Source organism: Nyctereutes procyonoides, unplaced genomic scaffold, assembly GCF_905146905.1.
Source record: "Nyctereutes procyonoides isolate TBG_1078 unplaced genomic scaffold, NYPRO_anot_genome, whole genome shotgun sequence".
NCBI lineage: Eukaryota > Metazoa > Chordata > Mammalia > Carnivora > Canidae > Nyctereutes > Nyctereutes procyonoides.
The window spans coordinates 6,961,795-6,984,522 of record NW_026575139.1 but is presented as its reverse complement, the minus strand read 5'-3'; the positions used below and the strand labels follow the sequence as shown (position 1 = coordinate 6,984,522).

The window sequence follows — 22,728 nt, the reverse complement described above, 5'->3', positions numbered from 1 at the left end:
ACATGCATTCCAGTTTCAGATCTGTTAAATCTTAAAAAAAAAAAAAAAAAGAGCCTTCAAATTGGTGAAATATACTATAATGATATCCTGAGACACATATTTGGGAACTGAAATTTATCCTATCAAGGAGTTATAGATATACAGATCTAAATATTAACAGGTTTGTAACAGGTTAATTAAAATAATGCTACTTCTTTTTCTGATATTACATATGTCACTTTTTCAAACAGCTGATATGAATTCTTCAAAGTCGGTGGGCAGCGATGCACCTTGCGTTGTAAAAGTGGTAAGAAAATATTTTAGCTGATTTTCTTTTTTTGTTGAACGGGTGTATGGTTTATTTTGTATGACATCCTTTTTGATAACTAGAATTAAACTATAAGATACTACATTTTTAACAATGTTTATTAATAAATATGGAGGAAGACAAAAAATATCTTTATAATTTTAAATAATTTAAGTTCAAAAAGTCCATTTCTTCCCTTTTGAGTTAGAGTGATCTTGGTTTTTAGGGGAAAAATGAATCATGGAGGTGTACAGATGTAGAATAAAAAAATTCATCTCATTCTTTTATTTTAGCTATATTTACAATAGTAAGACTATATACTTTAGTGAAATTTTATTTTTTCTTGCATTTGCTTCTGAACTGCTTTGTCAATTTTTTCGTTTTATTTCCAGTTTTCTTCTCCATCCATTTTAATAAATTACTTATTTAATCACCACTTTGAACTTTCTTTTGCTAATGCTGAAATTAGTTTGTAACAAGTAAAATTTGACAGCATCCCATCTGATATAAGCATACTTTGAATAGTCAGGTCAGCTTATACCTTGGGTGAACTAAAAGACATTTTAACTACTATTTTTTGTTTAGAATATATTACACATCTTTCTGCTTACAAAGTTATATTTGTAACTCCTCCCTTGAAGTTCTTTACTCCTTATGAAGAACACGCTTTTGTTAAATGATAGAAGAGATAACAGGGTCTGTTATTTGGGCAAAGTACTGACATATGTTCTCCAACTCTCCTTTTTTCCTAAAGACTACCGAAGTCAGAATTGTCCTGAAGTTTTGTTTTTTTGTTTGCTTTACTTTATTTTCTTTTCAATGAGGAATGTATTTGATCCCTTGTGAATTAACTCTTTTGTACCTGAATTGTTTTAGTGATTGTTTGTAACACTTTTTTATTCAGGCATAGTTTTTACGAGGAAATTTATAGGTATTAAATCATTTGAATACTTCTGACAGGTGCATATACCTGTACAGCTCCCACCTGTATCAAAATATGTAACATTTCTGTCACTGCAGAAAGATTTCTTGTATCCTTTTCTGGTCAGACCCCTGCTTCCTGTACCCTTTGAGGTAATCACTTATCTGAGGTTTTCTTTTTTTTAATTCTCTTTTGTGCTGTAGACTAATTATTCTTGTCTAGAATATCATATAAATGGTATATAGTATATACTGTTTTCTTTCTGACTTAACGTTTAGCAAAATGTTTAATGGGCTCATTCATATTGTTGGTATATTGATTACTCGTTCAATCTTACTGCTCAGATATTATACAGTTTTTTTCCATGTCCTATTGATAGACAGTTTTTGGCTATTATGAATAAAGTGTCTACAAAAATTTTTGTACAAGGTTTTTATTTTTCTTGGATAAATACCTGGAAGGAAAATTGCTGGTTTATAGGGAGGGTGTATATTCAAATTTATAAGAAAGTACCAGACAGATTTCCAAAGTGGTTATGCCATTTTGCACATCCACTGGTGATGTGTGAGAGTTCTGGTTGCTCCACATCCTCTTTAATATGTGCAGTTGTCAGATTGGTTTTGCAGCTGTGGTGTTGGGTGTGTAGCAGTGTCTCATAGTTTTACCTGATGCCTGATTTTGATTAGTTTTTCCAAGTAATTGTGCTTATTGGCCATTCATATATGAATGTGAAGTGCCTCCTCAGTTTTTGTTTGTTTGAAATAACTAAGTGGTTTTGCTTTTTATAATTGAGTAGTAAGAGCATTGTTCTGAATGCAAGTCCCATTCCACATGTGTGAATTGTAAAAATTTTCTCCCAGCTTGTAGTTTGCCTGTTTGTTTTCTGAATGCTTTTTCTGCATCTTTTGAGATGGATCATAGGATTTTCTCCTTTATTCTGTTAATGTGGCGGTGATATTGATTGATAATTTGAGCGTAAAACTTTTATTCTTAACATACCCTACACTTAGTTATGATGTATTATGCTTTTTACATAATGCTGGAATTGATTTGCCATTATTTTGTTAAGGATTTTTCCATATTTGTTCATGAGGGATAGCAGTCTTTAATCTTTTTTCTAATATCTCTAAATTTTAAAAATGTCTAATCTCATTGTTTGGTTTTGGCATCAGGGTTATTGGTGTGTGGTCTCCTTATCCCGTAGAACCCTGATTCATCTCCTTTTTACTCCAGGTGCCTCTGTAAGGAAAGCCAGGGCTGGCCTGGGGGACATTGTGTTTGTCCCCCTCCTCCCCCTCTTTTAAATTTTATTTGTGTATTTACTTAGTGCAAGCAGGAGGTAGGGGCAGAAGGAGAGGGAGAGAAACTCAAACAGGCTCTCTGCTTAGCTTAGACCCTGATGTGGGGCTCGATCCCAGGAACCTGAGATCAGGACCTGAGCTGAAACCAAAAGTCAGACGCTTAATCCATTGAGCCACCAGGCTTCCTGGTTTGTTTCCCATTTTTTAGAGGTCACAGTCTGTGCTTCCTGTTCTATCTAATGTCTGAAAGGAGTAATTCCATCTGTTTTGTTCAGTTTTTATATTTGTTTACAGCATGGGGGGCTAACTGGGGCCCAAGTTACTCCATCAGGCCTGTAAGTGGAAGTAAAGTTGACGCCTTGATGGGCGTGTCCTGCCATTTTGCTTTTCTTTAAGCCCTTTTCATTTTGGATTTTTCTCTCTTTGTGGACTAACATTCCTCTTGAAATACTCCATTTGCTGCTCTATCAGAGGAAGGAAAGTTCTTAATATTAAATTGAGTTGTTCGTCTTTGATACAACAGATTAAAATCTACGGCTAAGACTAGTCTTCAGGTCTTTAAAAAGTTTCTATTGTGAGAGGAGAGCAAGTCCACTTATGACTTCTCATAATCTTGAGGTTCAAAAATGTGGTTCGCTGGGACCCCCTTGCAGCTGGCTGACCTATACCTCCCTCCCCACGTGTTGGACGGACAGTGCCAGGCGGAGCTGCTAGGTCACCATGTCTGTCTTCTCTATGGCTGAGATTCTTCCAGCTGCGGTTTAGTTTAGAATTAAGATGCTCTTCTTTATTATGAGTCATTCTAAGTACTTCAGTTGTTAGTCACTGTAACTTCATTTGTACTACCTGTTTTACTTAACAGAATTATAAAAAAATGGGTAGGAACAGGCATTTCCTAACTGCTTAACATAAGGAAGTAAATTACTCTTTATTTCTATTAAAGCCCGTTGTTACCAAACCTAGTTTAGTGCTCTGCGTCTCTCCTGTCTCCTAATTTAGTTCTATTTCTATTGGCCTGTATTACTCCTTCTCTTTGTAATTAGGACAGTGATAAATATTCAGTCGATTTCTCTTTTGCATTTAATATCTTACTAACATTTTCGATGTGATAGTTGGTCTGTGATCCTGGAAGCACGCCATGAACAAATCAGAATTACTGACTTTCCCTTTCAACCCTCTCAGGGAATGCCGAGTAGCTGCTGTTGCTCTTCCTTCCCCAGATCCTCCTCCTCGTCGTCGTCTCCTCTCGGAACCTGAAACTCCAGCAGCATTCATTCTGTTTACATTTATTTAACCATTTCAGATGCGAATATCCTTCCTAGGCTACAGTTGCTTTTAATTTTGTGTTTCTTTCCCTAGCTGGATTTCAAGTTTTAGTGATAAGGACTTTCTTGTAAACCTGTTTTCTTTATGCAGTTTTTAGTTTTATTCTTCTGAAAATGTTGTAGCCATAATTTCTCACCTTTTGATTTCTTGAGACCACTCACTTTCATCTTTGCTCTGTGTCTTTTCAAGTAGCATGATTTGCCTTCACTTGTGACATGCTGTAGCTCTGTCTACTAAAACTACTATTCTGTAAGTCTTACTCTCAGAGCTTTGTAATACTAAAAATGGAGATGGTTCATCAAACACAAACCTGTAAAATGAGTATCAGATCTTCCAGTATGAAAATCAACTTTATGAACATTTGCCATTTAAAACATTAGGGGCTATTAATCATATTTTCAAGGTACAGGAACTACTCTTTGGGGAAATTTCATAAGTAATTACTTAAAAAAGCAAGATATGGGTGTGCTGGGGTGGCTCAGTGGTTGAGTGTCTTGCCTGTGGCTCAGGGCCTGATCCTGGGGTCCTGGGATCGAGTTCCACATTAGGCTCTCTCCACAGGGAGCCTGCTTTTCCCTCTGCCTATGTCTCTGCCTCTATCTCTAGTCTCTCAGGAATAAATAAATTTTAAAAAAATTACAAAAAAATAAAAAGCAAGATACAAAACTACGTGTGGTATCAAAGTAATTTTATGAAATAACCACGTATGTGAAGAAAATATACCAAAATATTTCCAAAATCTAAAATAAGCACATACTTTATTTTTGGAGAAAAATCACTCCAGCAGATGTTATTTAAGAAATAATCAAAGGCTGGGGCACCTGAGTGGCTCAGTCAGTTAAATGTCTGCCTTTGGTTCAGTTCATGATTCCAGGGTCCTGGGATCGAGTCCCACATCTGGCTCCCTGCTCAGCGGGGAGTCTACTTCTGTCTCTCCCTCTGTGTGTGCTCTCTTTCTCTCAGATAGGTAAATCCTTAAAAAAAAATTTTTGAAGGCAAGTTTTATTATGAAATTAGACTTAACAGTGCAATGCTATATCAAATCAAAAAGTGATTCTCTATCAGGTTGTGCAGTATAATCAGAATCTCTGAGTGCAGAGCCTGGCTATTGGTATTTTTAGTAAAGCTCCCCAGGGGATTCTTTTGTGCCTCAAGGTTGAGAACCACTGGTAGAGTGTGGTGCACAAAGCACTTTAATTATTTTCAGTGGACTCACGCACGCTCATGTTTACCTTTGTGGATCGTTTCATTCAGTAGAGGCAGCAGGTATCCTGCTTGTGGTAGGGCTTCCGCCTCAGCATGCAAGATTTGTCAGAAAATTTGGTTGCTGCTCATATGCATACCTACCTGCTCTATGAAAGAACTTTGGATGGTTACATTTGGTCTTGAAATGAAGTTAGGACAGATTTAAGATAGAGGTTTCGGTGCATACTAAATATATTCTCCCTCCTACCAAATGACCATGGTTTAGATTAGGGCCTTATCCTTACTGACTTAGGGGAGCAGCCTTGGAGTCGTGATGCTGGGGTCACCAGACATGGTAAACTTGTATTCTCTGCCTCTAGTTAACTGCAAGATACCGTGTTTTACCTCAGGAAAGATGATGTGCAGCGGGAAATGGGAAATTGGTACTAAGTTGGATTATGCAAGGAGAAAAAAAATACTCTTTTGTGTTATCTTGTTAACACAGTTGATAGTTAGTTTTCAGTGACCTCCCCCCAGGCTGACCGACTGCAGTCCCATCAGTGAGCTCAGAGCAGAACTTAGCGGGGAGGGGGGGTGGACTTTTGGGTCTTGTATCCTAACAGTTCTTTATATCGTGGTCACTTTACAGTATGAACGATCATAAAGCCTGTATTTCAAAGTTCCCTGGCAAGAAGTTTGCAGACTGATGTTTCATTTTCCTCACTGACTTTATGAGAAGTGACCTGAATTTTCAATTCATATATCATAATTTTTTGGTAGGAAGGGGAAACTTTATACAGCTTCATATTTAAATGGCAGCCAGTTGCTTTTAGAGGGTGCCATTGAAATATATCACATTTTAATTTTTTTTCTGTTGTCATCTTCATTTTGACACTTAGAAATCTTAAAGAAACGTTTAGTGATATTCTAGTTAAAATGTCAGTCCCAATTTCTTTTCTAAATCTTGGCTATTATAGAGTTGGCAAAGTATTTTAGATTTGAAATATGTTAATAAAATTTTAGTTATGAGTTAAGGTATTTTCTTCCACAGAAATAGCGAGCTTTGGCCAGAGTGCAATGCCAAGGAAGTAGCTCCTTTATTTTGTTATAATGGAACCTTATTGGATTAGAAAAAGTATGAAATGAGCTCAAAGAGCCTTCATTGTAGTGGGGCTTTCATTATAATAGTCTGATTTATATAGGTTGATTTTTATTATTATAAGTTTAATAAATTATTGCCCAAAGGGAAGCTTGAAAATTAAAGTTGATATGACATAGGTTGAAAGGGAATGAATCAGAATTTTATACTGATGGTAATAAGCCAGGATTTGTCTTAGGAAAAACCCCTTTCAAACCTGAATTATATTAATAAGCTATTCTAAAAGTTAGCCTTTGGAGAGTAACTTCACCAAAATTTCATCTCTTGAATTTCTACTTCTTCATTTCTTACACTGAGACTGCTACTTCTGCTGAAGGCCTAGCGGTGGGCTCTGACCACACACAGGTGTCTGTCTAGAGAGCGTTGATGCCAAAAAGGAGCCACAGGTTGTGGCAAAATTTGGGGTACTGAGTCTAAAAATTAGGGATTTGGACTCATACTTTGTATGTTGGTTAGTTTCTACTTCTTAAGAGGCAGTGAGATGCCAGACCTTGTGTACCATTCTGTTCTAATGCTGGGCTGACAAGTATACTTACCTGGAACAAGGCAAATTTATTTTCAAGTTCTGATCCACGTGTTAGTTACTTATGGTGCCTGTTTGTTGAGTGCTCATTCTTAACTAGGTACTGCCTGACTGTTTGCAGATTGGCTGACTAGTCTTCCTATAGGTGCTGTAACTGGAGATTCCTGAAGCTAGTGGGCCTCATTGTCATTTTTTCTAATGCTCTGCTGACCCTGGAACTCCAGCTACACGGATGTTTTGTCCAAAATAACTTTCTTCCCATATTTCCTAAAGGAAAAGCAACCCTAAAATTTAGCTGGGAAATGTTAGCTTCCTAGTTTGAAGTTTTTACTGCTTTTCAGATTTTTTCTCAGGTTCTCGATAAACAAGATAAAACAGAAATGATCAAATGTGACCTAATAACCACTTTTGATTCAGATACAATTTACTATTTAAAAAACCCACAAAATTGTAAGATCTGTTTTACCCTTCCATATCTGTTTAACAAAGGCAAAATTCCCAACAGGCTGATATTTCTTGTTTGTCCATACCTTTTTGTGCATGTGTACCTCTTCACAAATCATCTTACCTGTTACTGCCCCTTAAAATGTAAAATGAATGTAGTTCAGTAAAGTTGGTGGGAAACAATTATTACTGATCCCTGGTTTCCTCTTGACTTTGAATTATCATGTGGGATGTTGTAGGGCTTCTTAGTTTGAAAAAGGCGGAAATCAGTGTCAGCAAGAAAGGGATGCAGGAAAGTGGATAGTGCTTGCTTGCTCTGGAGTTCCAGAAGATTCCCTCTGTGACAAGATTGGTTTCTGCCGGTCATGATCAACTAGATACAACTGCTTTGAGAAACAGGGAAAAGAGTTAGATTTTGACACTGATGGGTTAAGTTAGGTGTTAGAATTTTATTAGATCTTAGAAACCTCTGGTAGCCCCTTGCTGAGATAGTTCACATGGTTGCCAATCATTGCTTAAGAGAAAGCTTAATAAAGATGAAAACGAGTTTAAAGATTTTTCTTAAACTTCTGTGAAGACTGAGCCGTATATGTGATTTTGAACGTTTTATCACTTACAGAAGTGGACCTTGAGAAAAATGTGACTCACAGACTCTTCTGAGAATATCTAAAACGTTTCCAAAGAGTGTATGCCTTAAATATAGTTACAAACTTAAGTAATACAATTAATTATATTGGGAAAAAAATACTGATGTTAGTGCTTTTTGAAGTTTCATTGAAAATGACTCCATAATGTTAAGCACTGCTAGCACCAATTACCTCTTATGTTTTAAGGAACCCAGTGACAATGGACCTCTCTTTACTGAACTGAAGTTCTACCAGCGAGCAGCCAAACCAGAGCAAAGTAAGGAATACATACATACGTGTACAGTCTCAAAGTGACCACTGCTTGTGTGAACTCAGGACTAGAGCACTGGGTCTGATACTCTGATGCTTTGTTAGTTTTATTTTCTACTTCGTAAATAAATTTCATTTTGATGAGGTGTGTATGAAAGAATTCTGATATAAGATTTCACCTATATTAATATATAGAATAAAGTTAGTAAAGGATATATGATTTAGGAAATATTGTTAAAAAGTGAGAAGTAATCCTAATTCATGCATGGGATTTAAGGATATCCATCCCAGTCTTTTTGAGACATTTTTCTAAAGTTTGGACAGCATAACCTGGGTGGAGGGGGATTTTGTAATTGATGAATTAGAACAGACTACTGGGAAGAGAGCAGGACCTCTTCAAGCCACCCTCCCTCGAGCTTCATTTCCTGATTGACAACCTTTAGAAATGAGGTAAACAACTTTTAGGTTGGGTAAAAATTAAGTCTTTCTGGAGAAGCAAGTAACCATTTACATCATTAGAGCTAGTAACTGCCACTAGAGTTACTGTGGTTGGATTTTCTTTTTTTAAAATGCCTTTCACAGATTTTTCATTTTAAAGACAGTATTTAGAGCAGGGTAACGCAATTTTGTGGGTTAATAAAAATGCTTTGATTGTAAGGTACTTGTTATTTGTTACTATAACGTGTTCCCTTCCTTTTTTATGAAAAAAAGATGAAATCTTATTGCATGTATAAGTACATTCTACTCTTAACAATTTAAAAAATGAAAAAAAGAGATTTATTTAAAACAAAAGTGAAATCACAAGCTTGTGTTTTTAACTTGTAGTTCAGAAGTGGATTCGTACCCATAAACTGAAGTACCTGGGTGTCCCTAAGTACTGGGGGTCTGGTCTACATGATAAAAATGGAAAGAGGTAAAACTATACATATATTGTTTTTCTTCTCCCTGTTGAGCATTCACCATTTACTGTTTACTGAGTACCTGCAATACTGCTGGGCCTTCATCTGGGCTACATGGCATGCACTTGACAGAGATGAGCAAAACATTATTTAGAGTCTGGAGGACTTGTGCAAAAGCACTAGCAACTGACTGGAACCCAGCTGATGAGTAGGAACAAAGCAAATGCACCTTGCATTTATTTCCCTTACAAATAAGGAAGGAAGCATACTCCATATCGTTGATGTGAAAGGGAGCCCTTCAGGCTTCAATTTGGTGTTTCATATTAGATATATGATCTACCCATAGCATCGTCCCCCTTTTTATGACGTTTCAGTCTAGCTGATGAGAAGAAACAAACATATATAAAACAATTAAAACCACTAAGTGCTGCTAAATTGTGTAACTCCAAATCGTTCATGTCTTAGGAGTTCTGAGATTGGAGAGAGAACATAGTTGGCACAGCTGAGTTGGAGAAAACCTCCCATACTTTAAAATGATTGATGTTTTAAAAATAATTGAATGAATGACTGGAACTTCTTGGAATAAGGCTGGTAGCTATATGAAGAGTAGATTTAGTCTGGCTCTGGGGGTGTATTGGGTGCTTTTAGCTGCAGGTAAAGGAAAAATGACTCAGCTCTCTGGAGTGATCATCATGGACCTTGCTTCCTTTATCATGCCCTTTTGCCCTCTTCTTGGCTTTATGCTGTATTAATTCTCTTTTATGTGGTCCCAAGGTGGCTAGCTGCCCTATTTCTAGGCATCACATGCAAACACAGCAACCCACAGCAGTAGAAGGTATTGCTTGTTGTGTGTTTCATTTTCCTGCAAGGGAACCTCCCTTCCTCTCATGTTTTCTTGGTTGGGGTTGTATCAGTGCTCATTCTTAAACTAGTCACTGGCAAAGGCCGAGCGATCACAGTGATTGGCATGGCAGAGCACATGGCCACGTGGAAGAGGACAGAATGCCCGAACCCAGTTGGTGCTTTGTTGAAAAGGATGGAGAAGAGAGGTAGTTGTCAGGTAGGCAGCCAGTGCTGTCTTTTACTTGGAAGTTCTTATCGTGGGATCTGTGTATCCCTCAGCGAGTGTGCGAACTTCCTGAAATAATGGCGTTTTGTTATATAAGGTTTTGCTGGGACGATTCTCTATAATTCTCATGGAAATTTTGGAGAAATAGTATAGAGCAAGGAGTAATTATGAATAGAGCAAGGGTTCTAGAGCCATATTGTTGGGTTTCAAATCTGTGTTTTGCTCCTTAAAATGTATGTGACTAAGTAAGTTACTCCTTTTGCCTTGATTTCCTTGTCTGTGAACTTGAATAACAGCTACCCACTTAATAAGGAGGATGAAACAAAAGCTATTAGAATATATGTAAAATATTGTGTTAACTTTTACTTTCAAGGGGATTTTAATCCCTTAAATGTTCAGAACTACTGATTTAGAAAACCATTGGAGAGCAGGATAGCATCTCAGGTGGGAGAGTAATATGAATGCAGGGCCAAGGTAGGATTTTGGCCTGTTGTGTGGCACTCGGCATCACTCTTTCACCAGGAACAGGGTGTGCATTTGGAAGGGAGAAGGGGCCTGAGGCTGGTAATGGAGACTGGGGTGAGGAGAGGAGAGCGGTGTGGAAGCATGGAAATCTTCACCACCTTCTTTTGTAAGAATGCTTCTCCCACTGAATAGTAAAATGAAAGTTATTTCTAGGTAATTCCTCCAAGGGAAAGCCATCAATGTCTACTTTCCTGGGGACTTAGATAAAATGGCACAAATGATGGGAAAATCAGTTGATGTGTATAATTTGAAACAGACGATTGGGGATTATTTACAGTAGTGGTGGAGTGCTCTATGAATAAAAACAAAGATGTACTCAGTGTGATGTATTAATAGATCTCGTGTTGAATTAAGCAATTGTGTTTTAGCCCTCTTTTAGACTGTTAGCAGAGGTTGTATTTTCGTTACCCCTGTATTATATTATACTAATTACATCACTTATCATAAAAACAAATGTGTATGTGTGTCCTTTTGTTCTCCCTCCAAAATCAAGTTGTACAAATGAAATCAGGAAGTCAGAATTATTCCTTCTTTATGATGATAGAGATCGTGGTGTACTGGAAAATCTTGCACGAATGAATGCATTTTGCTCTAATTGTATGACTTTGGACAAAGCATTTTATGTGTATACACATTAATTTATTTATTAAAAGATGTTTAGATAAGAGGATCTCTCATTCCCTTCCACTTCAAAAATGAATAGAATCCTGATTTTTTATTTGTCATGTTGTCTTTTAATGTTAGCTTTCCTTCCCTGTTGAACTTGTCATATGGTATTTGTTGTAGGCTTCACAGATAAAAATAAGTGGGATTTTTGTGTACCACTGACGTTTATTTATTTGGATATGTGAAAAAGAGTGACGCCATCACTTCCTGGAAGGCAAATTACCAATCATCAGTTTTCTTCTGCTGTAAAATGGGGTGAATAGGAGCCTCTACCTCATGAGGGTGATGTGAGGTTGACATGCACTAGTACATGTGAAGTAGACCAAGGCTTCAGTGAGTGATAGGTGTGGTTATGATGATCATCATTAATCTTATCCTCATTGGAAGATAAATTGTGAGTGTGGTATTGGTTTTTACAATTTTTCAGAGTGATTTAACCAGGCAAATCAGAATCTGGAAAACTTGGTAAAGATAAAAGTGATCCTTAGAGCATAAGGTGAACTGTGTTACTGGACTGAGGTGTTGCTGTTTGTGCACACACAGAAGTGTCACGGTTGTCGAGGGTTAGAATTCAAGTGCCAGAAAAGACCTCCATAGACATGAGGCCCCACGCTCTCATTTGACATCCGGGGGAATCAGGGCTCAGCCAAGGTGACCTAGTGGGTTTGTGGCAAAATCAAAAATCTGCACATTTCCCCAGGATATTTGTTCTTCCCTAACTCTTGTCCTTTGAGTATTTAACATACAGCCCTTTTATACCATTTAAACAATTTCATTGAATTTAGCTATTATTTTAGCATCTTTGGTATCTTGATTTTAATAAAATGTTAATACTGCTAAAATGTGCCCCCAAAATAGAGAAAAACGGTCACAGACAACAAGCTAATATCCAGAAACATGAATTGACTTCGGCAGAAGAAAATCTGTGATACTGGTCTTACTCATATTGTCTTATCTTTCCTGTGAATGAATCAGCTGGAGTCAGTCTGTGGGCTAATTACCTTATATTGACTGGTGTCTCAGGAAACTACCTGGCTGCCACCAGGAGAAGGCCCTCAGGCAGGTCAGGGAAGTATTCCCAACTCTGAGATTTCTACTTGGAAAAAATGGTTTCAAATGTTTGTCTTTCTTTCCTCCTTTCTTCTTTCTTCCCTTTTCCTTCTGCTTTCTTACTAAACATGGACTTGAAAAAAATGACTGTGAGAGTAGTCCCTGCAAAGTAGGTTACCCGAGTTCTGTTTTGTTTCATTGACTTTTCTTGTTTGTCTTTAGTTACAGGTTTATGATAATGGATCGCTTTGGGAGTGACCTTCAGAAAATATATGAAGCAAATGCCAGAAGGTTTTCTCGGAAAACTGTCTTGCAGCTAAGCTTGAGAATTGTATGTGAGCTACATTCCTCTTGTTTTAATCCAGCGAAGGCGAGTTGCGTTGAAGCTCGGTCCTCTGCTGGCTGGTGTTAGGTACTGCATTAATTTATTCTATATGATGCTTTCATAGCTGGATATTCTGGAATATATTCACGAGCATGAGTACGTACACGGAGATATCAAGGCCTCAAATCTGCTTCTGAGCTACAAGAATCCTGACCAGGTAGCTTTGTTAAGTTTAATTTCTACTAGTTAAAAGCTGTTGTTTGAAAACAAATATGGTTGCTTTGAACTTTTGAACCTGTGCAGAAGTTTTACTTTTTGGAGTCGATATGGTAATAATAATATTTCTTTTTGACACTTTTATCTAGTTAACATTCTACATTTTTGATGCGATTTGTTGGCACTTTATCAAGTTGGCTATTTTGCCCTAAATAATATTCAGAAGAAGTGCTTGTGATACAAAATGAATTTCAAATAGCTATTTGGGGGTGGAAGTTTAAAATTATATAGTGCACCGATGAATTATGTTTGCCTGTCTGCTTTGTCATTATTTTATTTCCTTTGTTCAAGAAATCCATCAAATGTAAGTGTTCTATTACTTGGAAAATTTGGTCTTTAACATGTTGATTATTCAAATCAATTGGTTTACAGAAATATCTTAGCTGTCTAAATTTGTATACCCTTAGTGTTTAGAATTCAAATGTGCATTTTTTCTTTTTTTAGTTTATTACATTCACTTTGTAATTTTTACTTTTTAAGGAAAAGAGAAAAGCTAATGTTATTATATCTCTATTTGGATCAGTTTAGTCAGAATAGAAGGGTTTATACAATGTTCTTGAAGCTGTACCACAATTTTGGTTAAAGTAAGGTTTGATGTAGGCGCTCCTGGTAGGGCCACTGAAGGAAATCAGTTCCATATGTGTTCTTGCATCTTATTGATGGTGTGTAAGAAGGGACTGTCTAGGTATTTGAAGTGTGTTTATGTTGACACTCCACTTTATTCTTTTTCTCAAACCAATCTTTGACTTCCTCTTGCTTAGTTTCCACTTGTCCCTTCACCTTCCCTTTATTGTCCATCTGGCATTGTCCCCCCAGCCCCATCTCTGTCACAGTGGCTGTCAGGGGTCTTTCCGTGCACAACAAAGGAAAGTTGTTATACTTGTAGAATGCTCATGGGGAAGTCTTAAAGACACTCGCAGGATTCCCAGACATCTTGTGTTAGATGTTTTTAAAAAGGTTAAAAGCAAGCAAGCAAACAACATAGCTGAGGATTCCATTAAGCATAAGGATTCCATTAATTGAGGCGAACTGGACTTGTACAATGTAATAAATAAAAATACCATTGATTTCAGTTTGCAATTAACCAAAATATGCTGCCTTTTGTTTATAGGAAAATATTTTTGCATCTCTGTTATCCTTCGGGCATATGCTTTGGATGGGATTATTTTTCTAGTGTTAGATGTGTGTGTTAGATCTGTCCCTATATTTTTACTTCAGTTTCCTCTTGTGATCACATGCATACATTTGTGAGACAGTTACCCAGAATTAGAGATGTGATATGTGGCTATGGATTAGAAGAAAGCCAAATTTACTAGCTTTTATGCTCATTAAACCCACACATACATGCCCACTGATATGTGCTTTGTAGTATTAAAATTTAGTTTTAATTATGAAACTTTATTATATAATATTTAAATTATGTATTATATAACATATCTCATATATTATAGATAAAAGTCATCTAAAGGTTCTTCAGATCATTATTGTAATCTGAAATACTTTTATGAAATGAATTGATAATTAGAATATTTTGTAAGTGAAGGAGCAGAGAAATAGAAGATAATGTATCATCTACACCAGTAGTCTTATATTTGGTGTGGGGCAGTTGTAACAAATATTGGTGGTTTCCTCTGTGCCCAATTATTCTGTTTTAGACCCTGCAAGAAAAAGTACAAGATTTATAATCTTTGCTCAAGTTAGCAGACAGGATTAATTACAAGTATAACATACTTATTTTAAAAGGTATATAAAGTCAGGTGATCGTGTCTGGACTTTAGTGACATGATCACTCAACATTTTTCTTGAAATACGTTTTTCAGAATTGGGGCACTGTGGTGGCAAAAGTCCATTAAGTGTTCTGACTCCTGGTTTTGGCTCAGGTCATGATCTTAGGGTCCTGAGATCAAGCCCTGTGTTGCACTGTGCACTCAGCATGGAGTCTGCTTGAGACTCTCTCCCTCTGCCCCTCCCCACCTGTGTACGCACATGCTCTCTCTCTCTAAAAATAAATAAATAAATCTTTAAAAACAAAAAAAAGTCTTTCAGAATTCAGTATTTGCTGTTGTTAGCATATTGGATCTCACTTGTTGGGGCGTACAGTGGTGTGGCCTTGCAGATGAATCCACCTTTAAATGATAGTATTTTATCTCTGGGCCATAAAGGATTATATGTGCAATCATTTTGGCTTTGATTTTACCTTGTGCTTGGACATTTATAGGTGTACTTGGTAGATTACGGCCTTGCTTACCGGTATTGCCCAGAAGGAATTCATAAAGAATACAAGGAAGACCCCAAAAGATGTCATGATGGCACAATTGAATTCACCAGCATTGATGCGCACAATGGTGTGGGTATGTGAGATTCCTCCCTGGTTCTTAATCTTGTACAAATAAACAAGCTGATAAATAAGAATTGCAGAGGCAAGGTAAGGCCAGGGAGGGATCCGGGGAAGAGGTTAGACTCTTCCAGCCCTGTAATCGGCCACCTTGTCTTTCCCTGTGGTCCCCTTCTGTCCTTCACAGACGCCATGGTTTGAGCAGGGAAGGTGGTTTGGTTCACCTCAGGATTTCTTTTTGATTCTCCTTAGCTTAGTTGAATATGGGGTGTTATTCCCCCTAAAAGTCTATAAGTTTCTTAAGCAGCCACGACTTGGTGGCAGGCAAACTGACTTTCTTACCTGTGAAATCATCCTGCTTTCTTTATCAGGCATTTTGCTTTTCTGGGGCCCGTACAGTATAGAGGAGCTGAGACCCCCAGTTCTCTGGGCCTCTCCGTAGCTCATAGCATTTTAGTGTCTTCAGATTTTCCAAGAGCAATATTAAATGTGTCTCCACTTTATAGTTTATTTCCTACACTCATAGTCTTAGTTTGAAACTCTAGAGTTTGCCAATTTGGATTTTAAAGTAAGCTGTTAGTTGGATGTAAATGACTTCTTTCGTATTGCCAAGTATTTATTCAGTACTTTTATTAAATGCAATGATAAGTTTTGATGAAAAATAAGACTGTAAGATTGGCTGTTTTACTTTATTGGTTTGTATATATTTGAAACTATACCTGAAAGTGATTTTAGTATCCTTATCCTGCTTCTTTTGTATTCACAGCCCCATCAAGACGTGGTGATTTGGAAATACTTGGTTATTGCATGATCCAGTGGCTTAGTGGTCATCTTCCATGGGAGGATAATTTGAAAGATCCTAACTATGTTAGAGATTCCAAAATGAGGTAAAGGAAAACTTAAATTATCTTGGGCAAAATCATGATAAGATAAATGTGTATGTCAGAATTTCTTGAAGAGACTATAGTTTTAATGGCTACTGATGTAGAAATAAGAAAGTACTTGCTAAATAGGAGGAGTCCTTGGTTCTCTGTTCAGTTTATTTTAGAAGAAAGCCTGTAAGCATGTTTAGGATGTAATGCAGTGCTGCTTATTGTGCTATTTACTGTCATTAAATATTAATAAGTTTCCATGGTATAAAGCTTCAAACAATGACTCATTCTTTAATTTTTAACAGATATAGAGAGAATATTGCTGGTTTGATGGACAAATGTTTTCCTGAGAGAAACAAGCCAGGTAGGAAAAGACTTCTTAAATGTTCATAAGGTTTTTGTTTTCTGGGAGAAAAAGATTAAGAATCATGATGTGCACAGCATATCCCGTAACGTAAGAGCTTAGGTATTTTCAAGTGTGATTGTTGTATAGAGGCCTGTTCTCATCACGACAACAGTCCCCTTTACAAAGGTGGACTAAATGGGAATTTGAGCTTCCTTAAGTTATTGTTCAACTTTCAGGAAAGGAAACCAAATTCATTCATAAATTCAACTTTTTTTTTTTTTTTTTATTGAGGCTTGATTGAATGCCAGGAACCGTTCTAGATACTAGAGTTACAACAGTAAACAAAATAAAGAGAAATTTTTGTCTTCATGAAGCTCATGTTGTAGTTGGTAGAGACACACAGTAAACACAGGAGTGATTTTATAGTATATTCTGTGGTTAGTACTATGGAAAAAAAGAAAGTGGGGAATAGAATTAGTGAGTGTGGGGATGAGGTAGGGAGTTGGAATTTTTAATAGGGTGGCCAGGATGGCCTTATTGAGAAGGGTGACATTTGAGCAGTTGGAGATAGGGATTGAGCTCTGTGCAAGTCTGGGGAACAGTGTTTGAGGCAGAGGGAATGAATGTGTCTGGTGAACTAGAGGACTGTGTTGTTTTAGGCCATCCATTATAAGGGCTTTGGCTTTTACTTTGAGCAGGAGTGTAAAGTTTGGAGTAGAAGAGTGACATCAATATGTATTTTTAAGGGAACTCCCATAGCTCCTGTTCTGAGAATAGACTGCTAAGGGAGGAAGGCAAGTATGAGCAGGAGCTGGCTAGGAGGGCCACCACAGAGATCCAGGGAAGGGAGATAGCAGTGGGAGGAGTGAAGTGGTTACTTCACACATATTTAGATGTCTTTTCAAGCCTTTGCTCATTTGTCTCCTTTTTAGGGTAGTCCACTCTGACCTTATGCAGTTTAAAATTGCAATCTTACCAAGTACCGTATGAGAAATGGAACGCTATAGGCTTTTCAGAGTCCCCCCCCTTGTGCCTCCTACAAATCATGAGCCTTTCCCTCTAGGCTAATGAATAACTTGCCTGACTTCCAACCCCTAAGATTTGTTTTTGAGCTCTATAAAAAATGGAATCATAGAGTGTGAACAACATAGATAAAAATCCCTGCCCTCATGATCTTGACTGCTAGCTCTGTTGGAGTCCTGTTTCTTTTACTCAGTATTGTATTTGTGAAATGCATTTCCATTGTTGCATGGGTTTTTTTCTTAATGTTTTTACTTATTTATTTTTAACTTTATTGACAAATACAATCGTATACATTTAAAGTGTACAATGTGGTGATTTGATATATGTTTATATCATAGAATGATTAACAAGATCAAGATAATTAACACTCCTATTACCTCACAGTTAACTTTGTGGTGTGTGTGTGTGTGTGTGTGGTGAGAATGCTCAAGATCTACGCTCAGCCACTCTCCAGTCTGTAGTACCAGATTATTAACTATGTCCCCATGCTGTGCATTTGATCCTCATGGGACCCCATTGTTGCATGTTTAACAGAGATGTGTTCATTCTCGTCTCTAATAGTAGTCTGTTGTATTTATATCCTATTACTTAACTATTCTGCTGTTGATGGTTTCCAATTTTTGGCAATTATAGATCCCAGATATAGATATAGATGTTTAGTCCACCTAGCATCGATTATTGTGCCTTATATAAGGAGGGGCCAGATTTTTTCCCCACCCCCATATTTATAAACAGTTGACCGAGTAGCTTTTCTTGAAGAAACCACTTCTTGTCTATGGTGCTACCTTTGTCTTAAATCAAGTGTGGATCTATGGATCTGTTTCTGAACTCCTTCTTTCTGTTATTCTTTTTGTCTGTTCTTGCGCCACAGTGTCATAATGACTCTGACTGAGTCTTGACATCTGGTAGTATAAGTCCTTCAGCACTGATGCTCCTTAACTTGACTTTGCTCTTCTGCAATTCTTGACCCTTTGAGTATCTGTGTACATTTTAGAGCCACCTTGTCAGTTCCACACACATCCCCTCCCTTTCCAGTTTGCTGGAATTTTGAGTGGGATTGCCATGACTCTAGATCAGCTGACATCCTTGTACTAGTGAGTCTTCCAATCTACTAAGAAAGTATATCCTCCACTTCATTTCTTTCACTGTGTTTTATAATTTTGTCTGTAAAAAGTCTTGCCTGTCTTCATTGTATTTGTTGCTAAGTATTTGATGTTTTTTTGATGCCATTGTAAATGACCTGTTTTTAAATTTTAAGATTTTTTTTATTTTAAAGAGAGAGAGCATGTGTGTGTGTGTGTGTGTGTGTGTGTGTGTATGTGTGTGAGAGCAGGAAGAGGAGGACGGGTGGAGGGTGGGGGAAGCAGACTCCCTGCTGAGTACAGAGCCCATTGAGGGGCTCGTTCTCACGACCCTGAGATCATGACTCCTGCTGAACCAAGAGTCAGAGGCTTAACTGACTGAGCCACTCAGCTGCCCAGTGATCTATTTTTAAAAAATTTATTTTCCAATTGCTTGTTGCTGATACATAGAAAATGATTTTTTAAATATTTACCTTGTATTCTGTAACCTGGTAAATTTACCTATTAGTCTCATTAGTTTTTTTTATAGATTCCTTAGGGTTTTCTGCATACCGTGCTGTGTTTGTGGATAAACTGTTCCACTCTCTTTGCCTTCTCTTTCTTTTCTTGCTTTACGGTACTGACTAAAAGCGTAGATGACTATTACACTGAACAGAAGTGGTGAATGTGGACATGCTTCACGTTTCCCCCCTCCGAAGGAAGGTTTTCCATATGTGACCTTATTAGGTGAAGTTTTTTTTTTTTTAATTTTTATTTATTTATGGTAGTCACACAGAGAGAGAGAGAGAGGCAGAGAGCAGAGACATAGGCAGAGGGAGAAGCAGGCTCCATGCACCAGGAGCCCGACGTGGGATTCGATCCTGGGTCTCCAGGATTGCGCCCTGGGCCAAAGGCAGGTGCCAAACCGCTGCGCCACCCAGGGATCCCTATTAGGTGAAGTTTGCTTTAGATTTTCCATAGATCCTCTATAGATTAAGAAAATGAAGGGAGATATTTCCATTTCTTTTTTCCTCACATATTCCAAGTACCTAGAATTGTGCCTGTCGCATGGTAAGTGCTAGTCAGTGTTTGAATGAGGGTGTGTGTGTGTGTAGTGCTCTCAGGATCTCTTGGTTTATGGCATGTGGGGTGTGGGAAGAGTTTTTGGCTTGAGCTGGAAGGATGGAATTCTCAGTAACTGGGGTGGGAGGAACTGCAGGAGAGCAGGTGGAGGGATAGGTCAGGAGTTTGGATTTGGATTTGTTGGGATTCAAGAGGATAGTTGGAGATCCAAGAGCCATTGTATGAGGAGTGGGCGCACAGTTTCCTGGGGCCAGTGGACGGATGAGGCTGGGGATGTAGGAGTTGTTAGCTTAACGATGGACTTCTGGCCTTGAGGAGTGTCTATCTTGACTAGTAAGATTTCTTTTTAGGGGATTGGTCCTGCCTCAGTGTACAGTGAGCCTTTCATCATTCAGAAGCTGATTTTCCTGTTTTATGGGAAAAGTAGGTCTTGCTTCTTTCTCCCTTCAACTTGCCTTTGGTATGTTTTATTTCCCATTTACACAAAGAATGCAGCTATTTTCTATAGAATTAATGGCTTCTGTGGCAAAAAAAAAAAAAAAAAAAAAACGGCTGTGATCGTCCTTGTACTTAAGTACCTTTTACTTTATAATCTGTTTGAGGTCCTTTCCTGTTTTGTTTTTGTAGACTTAAAACTACAGCAGTTATTTCGTGCGTGTTTAAATTTTAATATGTGTCTCATCTTTTGTCCCTTAGAATTACAAAAATGTCTTTTACATTCTATCTCAAAATAAGTTTATTTCACTTACCTGACAGCTCCCGACTTCAAAAGCGTACTTTCTATTGAAGAAGTGATTTATGTAAAAAACATATTTTAACAGGATACACATTTGCATTCTAATTTTACTGTGAGTTATTTTCTTAGAAGTAAGAGATAAATCTGTTGTATTTGTGATTAAAAAATTACAGAACAATTGTGTTACTCTTTTAGATGAAATTGCTAAATACATGGAAACAGTGAAATTACTGGGCTATGCTGAGAAACCTCTCTATCAGAACTTGCGAGACACTCTTTTGCAAGGACTAAAAGCTATAGGAAGCAAGGATGATGGCAAGCTGGACCTCAGCCCCGTGGAGAATGGAGGCTTGAGAGCAAAGTCAATGACGAAGGTGAATTTTGATCTTAAGTTATCCTTTGGCCTCCTATGATGATAATTGCCGCAAACTAATTTTAGGGAAATAAATCAGTAAAGAAAAATGTAACAGATTGCTTGGCAATTAAATATCTATCACCATTAGGTAAAGGCACAAAAACATGTAGAGGGTTGTAGAAGAATGAATAAGTATCAGTTTCTTATGTGCAGTAGCAAGTTAGTAAATTCCTGGAAAGATTGTCACTTGGGATACTGACCACTGACAGGGGGATTGGGATGGGGCATGCGATTTAGAGTGTGGGTGTTTTTTTTCTCCCAGGCCACTGAGTGCGGTTGGTCTTCTCTCTTAGCTTTTCCTCTTTGTTGATGTGGTCAAAGCGTTTACTGTTTGAAAATCAGTGTTTGAAAATGACTATTTGAAAATTAGTGTTCGAAAGTTTCTTTGTTTGCTGGTGTGGGGTGCTTACCATTTGACCATTAGTTTGCTCTTTATAGAAATGTTATTATGTAAAGCTATGTATCTGCATAGAAAGAGGTTCACTTATCGGACAGCTATGTTAACAGTGAACATTGTGGGCAAAGTATTGTGCAGGCATGTAAATAACTTCTTGGTATGACTTTAAAATTAACTTATTGGATATTTTTAATTAAATTATTAACTCGGATTTCCTTTATAGTCTGAAATTATTGAATAAAATGTGCTAGTTGCATTTAAATCAAAAAGAAGAACTACTCTTAGAAAAAAAGATATTTTTTTTTACAATACTACTTTTCCTGTTACTGATTCTGTAAATTCCAGTAGATTCCTTTGGAAATCTCCAAACTATGAGAAAAAGGGTTTAAAAAGGAAATTTTCTCTTTTTAAAATAAGAAGCAGCATTATTAAAAGGTTTTTATAATTCTTTTTAACTTTATAAGTTAATGTTATAAAGGAGATGGGAATTTTGAGATTGTATCTTGAATTTGACTTTTTTTTGGCAGTTAGTAGGTCTCTGTGTAGTTTCGCTTCAAATCTGAAATTATGCACATGCACCTACATCTAAATTTTTTTCTTTTGTAAGTTTTGTCTTAATTGCATCGCTCCATTTTTGTGGTCAACAAGTGTGCTGAAAGCCATGTCCAGTTTTGAAATGAAGAGGATAAAATGGCAGCTCGAGTGGGATTTTTCAGTAAGGTAGTAAACTTATAGTTTGCATGTATGTGTAAACATACAGCTTGCACCTTTCTGCTCAGGACAGGTTTCTGTGCATTAATATTCATAGATAGCTTCTGTGGTGTTTTCCTCTAAAATTTTGCTGATTGAGAAATAAAGATCTCTGTTGCAGTGAGAACATGTCCAGTGCCATACCCTCTTACTTTTCAGATCACTGTTATTTGGACTTACATGCTGGAGAAAATTTGGTTTCTGCAGCTTGGCTGACTTTATAGCTGAATAGGTCAGTCTGCTGCAGAGCTAACATCTGTGAACTTAAAATTCTCATGTGTCCTTGGGTAGTTCAGAAGGCTGGAAATTTCCTGCTGGATCATCCCCTACATGTATAAAGCTTCATTTAGAGGAGGAAAAAAATGAATAACAACTGAACTATTAGATTGCTTCCTTAGTTTACTGCTTTTTTCCCCCCCTTCCCTCATAGCTGACCCAGGCCTATTCTTTGTATTAAAAAGAAGTTAATAAAAGTTCAGATTAGGTAAGATCCTGAAGCTGCTTGATAGCCATGTAACTGTAGATGAGTTGTTAATTTTAGGTGGCCTTTTGTCTTGTTTTTGTAACCTGAACAAGTTGGACCAGACCAGTTTTCTTTTTTAAGTTTTTTTTTTTTTTAAAGCCCAGAACATTTTCTTCAAATACATTGTAAATACTCCACATTTAAGGCAGATAATAGCAGAGCTCCACCAACTGAAAAGTTAGGGACTCTCTCTCTACAAGCGAAAACTTTCCCTTTGATAAATGAGTATTCCATCTCTTTTTTAGCAAGGGGTGTATAATCAAGATGTCGTTTTTTGCTCTGGTTACTAGGAAGCTCAGAGTTAATTATGCTTAATCATAGAAATTATGCTAATC

At 37.3% G+C, this 22,728-nt stretch overlaps 1 protein-coding gene across 3 annotated transcripts in view; it reads left to right on the top strand.

The window, feature by feature from the left end:
* Window positions 1-22,728, top strand: part of VRK1 (VRK serine/threonine kinase 1) — a 77,643-nt gene that overhangs the window by 40,141 nt on the left and 14,774 nt on the right. For all 3 annotated transcript variants that reach the window (XM_055304436.1, XM_055304434.1, XM_055304435.1), the window contains exons 3-11: window positions 231-286; window positions 7,980-8,049; window positions 8,868-8,955; window positions 12,474-12,582; window positions 12,701-12,793; window positions 15,071-15,203; window positions 15,954-16,074; window positions 16,365-16,423; window positions 20,504-20,682. In XM_055304436.1, the coding sequence (XP_055160411.1) occupies window positions 231-286; window positions 7,980-8,049; window positions 8,868-8,955; window positions 12,474-12,582; window positions 12,701-12,793; window positions 15,071-15,203; window positions 15,954-16,074; window positions 16,365-16,423; window positions 20,504-20,682 (908 nt within the window). The remainder of the gene's footprint in view (window positions 1-230; window positions 287-7,979; window positions 8,050-8,867; window positions 8,956-12,473; window positions 12,583-12,700; window positions 12,794-15,070; window positions 15,204-15,953; window positions 16,075-16,364; window positions 16,424-20,503; window positions 20,683-22,728) is intronic.